The 9771-nt window shown below is 36.9% G+C and overlaps 2 protein-coding genes across 2 annotated transcripts in view; one reads left to right on the top strand and one right to left on the bottom strand.

The window, feature by feature from the left end:
• LOC117116267 (vitamin K epoxide reductase complex subunit 1-like protein 1) overlaps nt 1-5559 on the top strand; it is a 7131-nt gene extending 1572 nt beyond the window's left edge. Inside the window, exons 2-3 of the mRNA XM_033260275.1 lie at nt 3170-3279; nt 4229-5559. Of these exons, the coding sequence (XP_033116166.1) occupies nt 3170-3279; nt 4229-4443 (325 nt within the window). The 3' untranslated portion in view covers nt 4444-5559. The remainder of the gene's footprint in view (nt 1-3169; nt 3280-4228) is intronic.
• A 3147-nt stretch (nt 5560-8706) lies between these two features.
• On the bottom strand, nt 8707-9384 carry LOC117114638 (A disintegrin and metalloproteinase with thrombospondin motifs adt-2-like). The gene has a single exon (XM_033258340.1). The coding sequence runs from the start codon at nt 9382-9384 to the stop codon at nt 8707-8709; it is 678 nt and encodes a 225-aa protein (XP_033114231.1).
• Between the last annotated feature and the right edge of the window lie 387 nt (nt 9385-9771).

The raw sequence follows: 9771 nt of genomic DNA, 5'->3' as shown, positions 1-9771 counted from the left end.
AAAATATATAAATTACAAAACCATAGTAAATACTGTATAATAACATAGGCCTAACACATTTAAATTTACTGTTTATAGTCATGCAAAATCGTATTAAAAATGTAATAACTTGATTATTTTTTATGTTTGGTTTGCGGCGTATTTCAATTAACTTATTCGTTATTTGTACTATTTTGTTAAATTATTTAATTAAATTATATTTATTATATATCATGCATTATATATAATAAATGATAAGAATGTATGGAGTTTTTTCTTTTACTATCTGGCAAGCTGACTGAGCAAATACTCACAAAATTTAAATTAAAACGATAGAAGGAACAAGTAAATAAATTGAAATACATCCCAAGAATATTTAATAGATCAGTGCAAAAACCGAGTATTAAATAAATTGAAATAATTGAGTAAATAAACTGAAATACATCCCAAATAACAGTACCAAGAACGAATAAGTTAATTGAAATACGCCGCAATTAACGCACTACATTCACTGAGAGACGCGCTTGGCGTTCCATAGAAATGACCGGTGGCTCAACTTGTCGGCGGCTCAACCGTCCTTGTTGATCGCCAATGGTCTTTTTTGTTGTTGTTGTTAAATTATTATTATTAAATTATTATTATTATTATTATTATTATTATTATTATTATTATTATTATTATTAATATTATTACTAGAGGGTGCGCTCGCTTACCAATATGATAAGATAGGTTGCATGATTTTGAAAGCAGTTTCATATCATTTTTCATACATAAGAATATTTAGAATTTTACACTAAATTGAGATGAACAGCAGTAGTAATAGGTATAAGGACATATCTTGTATTCTCTCCATTCCCTTGAAAAACGTTTTGGTTTGCACTAAAATTAAAATTAACATGATTTGCAATATAGTATAGGTAGGTCTACATGTGCCATAACATATTTTGGTCGGGGCAGCTAGAAAGCAAAGTTTTACAGAAACTCATTGAGACACGAAAACTGACTGTGCTTGAAGAAAATCTACTGTGTTTGTTAACCAACCAGGGATGGATCCAGAAATTTTCTGACGAGGGGTCCCCAATAAGTACTGTATCTACACCCACATCATCCCCACCATGATTTGGGCTAAGGACAATGTGAGCAAATTGTAAGAATAGGCCCCTCAAGATGCTTGGAAATGGCATCTTTATATGGTAAAAATGCTTTTTCAAAGCAGTTTTCCTCGAAAAATTATTGACTACCACCCTACGGGAGCTATGCACCCCCTCCCTTAGACACCCCTCCCATCACGGGCAAAGGTTTAATCAATTAGCTATAGTCTGGGAGTCGCAAAGCAAATTATGATTATGGCACCTGGAAATGGCACTCATTCAGACTTAAAATTTGAATATTTTACCACCATTTAAAAGAAATGTTTACAAATGCAGGGGGTCCTCCAGCTGGGCAACCCACCCCCAGTGGACTAATATGATTTATGTCCTACAGTTGTCACACATTATGCTATTTTAGATCAGGGTGCTATAGAGTAAGGACCCTACTGGACCCTATGGGTCTGGGGCCTTTGGATCAAATTTTAAAATAGGACCCTAGGCGCTCGCAAATGGCATTCCTAGATGGTAAAAATGCTTTTTCAAATCAGTGTTCCTCGACAAATGACTTCCTTCCGACAGGAGCTATGCTCCCCCTCCCTTAGACACCCTTCCCCTCCCTTAGACACCCCTCCCTTCATGGGCATCGCAAAGGTCTAATCAAGGACCTATAGTCTATTCTGTACTGGGGAGTCACAAAGCAAATTATGATTATGACACCTCTAGATGCCCGGAAATGGCACTCATTCAGACATAAAATTTGTATATTTTTTCTCAATTTTTAAATTTATTTTGACAAAAGTAGGGTGACCCTGGCCGGCCGGATGGGCACCCCACCCCCACTGGATTAATATGATATGCCATACAGTCGATGTCAGAGACACATGCTATTATTTATTAAGAAAGCCATTGGGGATCAGGGTGCCATAGAGCGAGGACTCTACTGGACGCTCATGGGTAGGGGAACTAAAAGGATCCCTAAGGGCCGATGGCCATGTGGACCACCACACAAGAGCGCATAGGTGTTACGCCACTGAGCATGCATAGCTGTTCTACAGCTGGGGTACTACATCCTAGCTAAAAAAACTCAGTTTTTAGGTATCTGTCTTTTGGCCTTTTTTACATCCTGATTTATGAAATTGTTGGAGAAAATCGCTGTTGGGGATATAGTGTTGTGTTCGTCGTCAAACAATGAATAGAAAATTCAAAATTAGTGAGTGGTAAAATAATTTAGTTCTCCTTTCGCCCATTGCTGGATCCGCCGCTGAACTCATGGAGTACACTTCGTTTTTTTCCCCCCTATTACTTTTTTCCCTTTAATTCAATTTTTGTTTTCAGCGTGACTGACAAGGGATGTGGGTGGGACCCCCGCTGGATCCACTCCTGCCAAATGTGCCTGAAACCCGAATGTGCTTGAAAATTGACTGTGTGTTTAAAATTTGCCTTTTTGGTGTTCCATATAAAACTGCAGAAATTAACATTGAATGTTGCTAGTTTGGCAATCCATATAAAACCACTAACTGAATTCAGAAATACGTAAATAAACACCATTTTGCTTCAGTAAACGGTACGTAGCAGTGAAAAACGTACTGTAAAATTCATTATTCTGCCCACAATTAATCTGAACTGTGGACTGATATCACTTCGCGCGAACAGGACTTGTTGTTACAGATAGAATCCTAAATGTTTATTTAGGCCCTCAGTTGTCTGCTTTCAGGCTTTGAAATAAGCATAATTATAATATAGATTATTGTTACTATTATTACTATTATTATTATTACTATTATTATTATTATTATTATTATTATTACTATTATTATTATTATTAGTATTAGTATTATTATTTTATTATTTTTATTATTATCATCAGTGTCAGTGAGATACAGGTATTCATCATCATCTTCTTCATCAACATCATCATTATCATCATCATCTATTCAATCACTAATAGGCTTAGGTATAGGTAGGTATATTAAAAATAGGCGAAGCATACATTGGACTTGCGAGAAAACTAAATGTATTTTTATATCAAAATGTCTTGACTACCCATTTGGCATTAAGTTATACATGTTAAATTATGATCATTTTCTTTACATCTCCAGATATGGCAAGGGGTTTGGACTTGTAGGACCAATTCTTGGTGAAGATAGCCCACTCAACTTTCCAAACAGTATATTTGGAATAGTTTTTTATTTTCTACAGTTTACTTTAGGTAAGTTATTGCCATAAGCCATGTATAACAAATACTTTATTTGATTTTTTACTCTATCATAACATACAACACTGCCTGATAATAAACAAGAGTATCCCCTTTCTGGTGATATACAATACAAAGTCAGAAACAAGTTCAACATTATTTAAGGTGTAATTACACACAACTGTAATTATTAACAAGAAAACAATTTCCCCACACACAATAAGGCCATTAAAATTACAGGTCTCCCTCTAATTAAAGACCACCTCCAATTAAAGACCACTTTTTCTGTGGTCCCAAATTAACAAATGTCTATTAGCTGCTAAATACCTAGACTTGCCACAAGTCTCTTATTTGTTATTATATTTCTCATTCTGGACAGCGCCACCAACGAGAAAGTTAATTTACAGATAGACGAAAAAAGAAATCGAGTATGGGACGCCAATTAAATTAGGTATGACGCGCACTAAGTGCAATAAAGAATGAGTAACCTAAAATTAGGGCCTGGAACCAAGGCTACTAAATACCATGGAAACCCCAGTCCCAAAAGTGATCTTTAATTGGAGGGGAAATCTGTAATTGCTAGTTCCACATCCCCGCCCTCATCAATTTTTGGAGCCTCATGAAAATATTTACTATTTGCTAATAAGAAAAAACTTTTTCCCAAAGAAAATAAAAATAATGATGATCTGAAAAATTGTTGTCAAGGCCTATGTTGAGTTGGAAACAAATGGCAGAATACATCACAAACATACATTTTTTGACTTCTTTTTAAATCTATTTTTAAATACTGTAGCAAATACTGTACTGTATTAATTTTATTTTATTTGACCTAAACAGTAACTTAGTATACACTAGATAACAGATTTATGAATTGATTGATTATAATTTGTTATAAATAATTCCAAAAAACAACTTACTACTAAGGATAAGATGATATGAATACTGTTAATATATTTTTTTGCAGGTCAGATACACACTGTTGATGCTGTTTGGGGTTTGATCTTCCTGTCAGTGTGTTCAATATTTGGTTGCATCTACTTAGCGTACATCTTGATGTTTGTTCTCCAAGATGCTTGTATAGTCTGTATCTCCACATACATTGTCAACGCACTTCTTCTGGTGCTGAACGTTTTAAAACTTAATGTCGTCAAAAGACTCTCTATTAAAAAGCGAAAATAATGTGCAATCATTTGTTTGAAAATACTTACAGTATATATGCATACAACCTGTACCTAAGGGGGGTGGGGGTTTGAGGATCATATTCCAAAGATTTATTTTTTTATTTTATTTTGTATTTATTTCCTTCACATCCAGCAGCAAGTACACTTGCCACTTAAGTGATGGAATGATCCTTTCTAAACCAAGCCTAGGCCTAGGGAGTGGAGTCGTTTTTTGGTTTTGTGAAAGTCCTGTAACAAGAATAGAATCCAGGGCCCTTGGATTAGAAGGCAAGCATCTGAACCTCTAAGCTATTCAACTCCACTCCACTACATTTAAAACATATTTACAAGACAGGATTGAGTTTCAGTCAAGATTTAACGTCTTTTTTTTTTTAAGTAGTCTTGTGTAAGACGATTATCATGTCCACTGGAAGTTAACTTGTTGATGCATATACACATACAGTATACAATAAATCAATTTTAATAATAATGATATCAAAAAATGTTTTGATTTAAAAAAAATTACCACAGTCAATTGTATTATTTTCTAATCTATATAATGATAAATAAATGTATGTAATTATGTAATTTATAAGTTGCTTATAATATAATAACATATTTCTTTAGGCTGTTTTGTAATGGTCTTTTTAAGTCTTCTTGGACATGTGCCCACTGCCTAAATGGACCTACCAATTCTTGCCTGTAGCAAGTAAAATTTAAGATTTTAGTAAGGTTTTCGACCATGTTGCCATACTAAAGTAATCTTCAAAACTGTAGCAACAACAGACGTCAAATACAATAGAACCACTATTAAGTGGACACCTTTGGCACCAATAAATGTCCGCTTAATAGGGGTGTCTTCTTATTAGGGGTACACCTATTTAGGGGAAACTAAATCGTGAAATTGTCTGTCAATATGGTTTGGGCACGTAATCATATGGGGTGTCTTCTTATCAGGGGTACACCTATTCAGGGGAAACTAAATCGTGAAATTGTCTGTCAATATGGTTTGGGCACGTAATCATATAGCAATGGCACAGATTCTTAAACACTGAAATTTACCTCAGAATGTCTATAATATAATTGAACTAAATTGTAACAAAATATGAAAATAAATGAAATTATAACAACAAAAGTATTGTTTTCTGATTCAAGTGCTGTGTTATTTTGAGGTTATTGCAGTTGTAGTGATGCAATAATATAGTGATAAGATAGAAAAATAAAAGTAGTCCACCTTAATAGAAAATGTGATTTGACCATTTAACACACATGTCCCTGTCTCCTTAAGGGTGTCCCCGAACCCCCCTTGAGGTGTTCCATTGCGAACGCATGTCCTTTTGCAGTGGGGTTGTGCAGGAGGACTTCCCCCCCACGGAACCCTGGCAATTAATTTTTAAAATCTTCTTTATATTGACTCTAATAAGTTTGGGATTCCTCTCGAAACAGTCGCGGATCCAGAAATTCAAAATAGAGGGAAGCCTGGGAGACATTAAATACATCACAAAACGCTAAAAACACCGGAGTGGCCGGGGGCTTCGCCACCACCCACTGCTGGGGCCTTTTACAGTCCCCAGCACCTGGCTCATGACCTTCGTTATGTCACTGATCCCATATTTACAATTTTCGCTACCCACCCCTCGAAGATGGGAACCACCCTACTCCTCTGATTATTGGGGGTGGGGGGGTTTTAATTTGGATTATTAATTTTCTAATCATGTTGTTGAGCTCAATTGGAATATATTATATGGGAAAGAGCAGGCCTATGAGAACATTAAACTCTCGCTTTAGGGTCATCACCAACCTCCAACAATGTCACCATCGATGGTAGCTTGCTTCTTCATTTTATTGAACAGGCTGAAATTAATGCTACTAAATGCCGATTTAACAAATCGCTTCTTCATCCATTTTATTGCATCAATATTGAAACTGCAAATTTAAAATGGAAAGAGCACAAAAAAAAAAAGAACGACTAATGCATTCTCCAAAAGAATTTAATCAATCTGAATTAACTATCTTTAAGATTGCTATTAGAATAATGCCCATGTCTTATCAGAATCAAAATTTAAGGATTTTGCTTTATTATACACACCTAAAATTTTTATAAATCTTTTCCCCCCTATTTTAAGCCATGTACGTGGTCCGAGCAATTATATATCAATGAACCTATCTATCCTTCACCAATTCTTGTTCTTTTTAGCAGCAGTGTATCTAGGAGTCTTGAATGGGGAGCGCAAAGGTCATAAGGAGGGGGACTCGATGATTATGTGAGGGCTCTAACTCGCAAAATAAGGCAATTTTAGGTAATTTGTAACTACTTGAGCGCGATTGTTTTGGAGGGGGGGGGCCGATAAGGGGTCACGAACATTTTTTGGAGGGGCGTGGGCCTCCCCCTCTCCGCGCACCCACATAGATACGCCACTGCTATTTAGTTCCAGTCACTTTTTAAAATCGTTCAGTCGTTTCAATAAAAGTTAGCATTTCCATTATGTCATTTTCTATGTATTTTGACCTTTGACTTCTTATACATCTAAAAGGAAATGCATTTAAGCATATCAACTTTTATAATTTCTATATGACCCTTATTATCACCGACTAAACAGAAGCTATCTTAAAACCAGGAACTATAAATGTTCAAACATATATCTCATTCACCGTTCCCGATTTTTTCGACAAACACCCTTTTTTGTGTCTCAAAATTGTGTTTCTCCGGAGCAGGGGTGGCGCTAGAGGGGGGCCCCCCGTCGGGGAGAAAAGGCATAATTCGTAGGGGAGAAATTTTTTTTATGTATTTTATACATTAGTATACTCTAAAATCGATTAAATAAGCCTTTGAAACCCCTAAATTGTTAAAATTTTCGGGGCTCCGCCCCCTGGACCACTTTTGAAAGATTTTAATCGAAGCTCCACCACACCCCACTTTGCTTTCGTCGGGGAAATCTGACCTCTCGTCGGGGCACCTCTCCTCCCTCCCTCGCTTCCTCACCCCCTCCCCCCGTCGGGGACCTCGACCTCTCCGTCGGGCAAATCCTAGCGCCACCCTTGCTCCGGAGCCTGGCTTTAATACCACTAACTGTACACCATAACGTCATTGTACTTTTGATTCTATTCATGCTATTCATCACTAAACTTTACTTACACACGATAACACTTCAACACAAAACGAAGTCTACAAAAATAGAGAAAATGTCATGCACCAAATCACTACAATTTTGACATAAAAATCGCAGTTACATGTATTTAGCAATTTGTCATGTGTTGCCTACAGGTACTGCTACATTTATCTGTGTCGTTCAATTGTGTTGATGTGGGCATATTTGCATTAATATACATATTGTAATTATTCTTTATGAGCGCAATGGGGATATACGAGTTGAAAAGTAAACTGTTCCATTTAGCGTGGTGAAGGCAAGTTGGATGGAACACTATTTTTCGACAAAGGAAAATAATCTTTCCATTCTACAATAAAAACATTTATTATGGCCTACATTTTTCTTATATAATACACCTAAAATATATTTTTGGCATTTGATATTTTATGAAAAATAAAGTTAAGTTTACCCTCCTTCCTAATGGAACAGTATCTTGTTTCAACAAATGAAACGTTGTAGGATTTACATAAAATCGCTACACGCTCGCTGGCAGCATTCGACAAAAACACTTTACAAGGACAGTTTAGCGATTTTTAAACCATGCTTTCGGTGGAGGGCAAAATGAGAAAATGAATGAAAATAAACTAATTACATGAACAAGTATGCAAATAAAAATGGAATAGTTTGCTTTCAAGGTGTAAAACCCAATGTCACATAATGACGACAAATTAATGACAATGATCTGTTTCGATGTGTTATAGATTGATGACAGATAGGCCTACTCAATGCCATGTACCGGTATTACGATAATGAATAAGTTTGATTAATGTTTTGCTGCTATACATTGTGACCATAATTTACTGGTAACCGGAAACTGTTTAAGTACCGTATGAATGTGTTTATTGAAACGTAAACAAATAGGTAACTGAAAATAATAATGACAGGCATACTGCGGGTGGGGTACAGGGTATGCTTGTAGCCGGAGGAGCACGGCCAATAGTTACATATTTTTTGTTGGCTGAATTCCGTAGAACATTTTGTTCCGCCGCACATGGGTGCAATTTCCACATTACGCGTTCTGAATGCTGTTCCACGCGACCCACACGTGGAAGGGCACGCTGACCCATCACTCCACCATGTCATAACCATAGAGCTATTAATTATTATGACATCCTGAAATTGTAGAGACGTGTTTATTGAAGCTTTATATACATATAGGAAAAACATAGTGACAAGTATGAAATAGGAATGTGCAGAGGGTGTTTGTAGCCACTGGTTCCACTGCACATCACCCCATAGTTACATGACTGATGATCGACGAATCCGTAACATTCTGTTCCACCACACGTGGGTGCTATGTACACGTCACGCGTTCTGAAGCGTGTTCCATCCCACCCACATTTTTGGGAGCATGCTGACCAATCACTCCACGAGGTCATAACACAGTCTTGGATCTTGCACTCACAACACTCTCCACTGTATCCTGGACAGGTACATTTGTCACTATAATCGTCCAGATTTCCGCCGTTGTAGCATACCCTATTGCATTTCTCTTCCTGGGTAACGATCTCGGAACACGGGGCTCCACCGCAAGCAGGTTGCTTGGCCACATTACGTGTTCTAAATCGCGTTCCTTGTGGTCCACACTCCCGAGTACACGCTGACCATTCACTCCACGGGGTCATTTCACAGTCCTGTATCTCGCATTCGCAACATTCTCCGCCGTAGCCACTTTCACATATGCATTCTTTAGTAGTAGAATTTGATGGAATTCCTCCATGATAGCAAAGAACATTACAAGCTCTTTCCTCGATAGTTATCAAAGAACATTTTTCCGAGTCAGCAGTGCCACATTCATTCTCATTTGTCATAATTTTATACTGGATACCTGGGCCGCACTCTCTAGAGCAAGGTGTCCATTCAGTCCGCTGATAATACAAACGGTGATAGGCGTAACACAACATAAAACTGAATGACAGTATGGAGAATGATACAATTAGGACAATCCTCAATTTTCTGGAGTGGTTTTTATGATCCATTTTGAAGTTAAAATCAGAATCAGAATCAGAAAACTTCATTGTCTTCAAAGACGCAATTGCTTTGCTCGAAATAAATCCTTTAAATAAAAGGTTAGATGGTTAGAACGACGTGTACAAAACACCAGTGGAAAATCCATAGAAAAGTCCCCCATCTCATTACGTCTTTGGAAATACCAAAGAGTATAAAAAGAACTGCAGTTTTAACTAGCTGAGGGCGGT

The sequence above is a fragment of the Anneissia japonica genome, unplaced genomic scaffold (assembly GCF_011630105.1).
Source record: "Anneissia japonica isolate Jap-2015-1 unplaced genomic scaffold, ASM1163010v1 scaffold199_len4679917_cov187, whole genome shotgun sequence".
Lineage (NCBI taxonomy): Eukaryota > Metazoa > Echinodermata > Crinoidea > Comatulida > Comatulidae > Anneissia > Anneissia japonica.
This window is presented reverse-complemented; position numbering and strand designations above follow the sequence as displayed.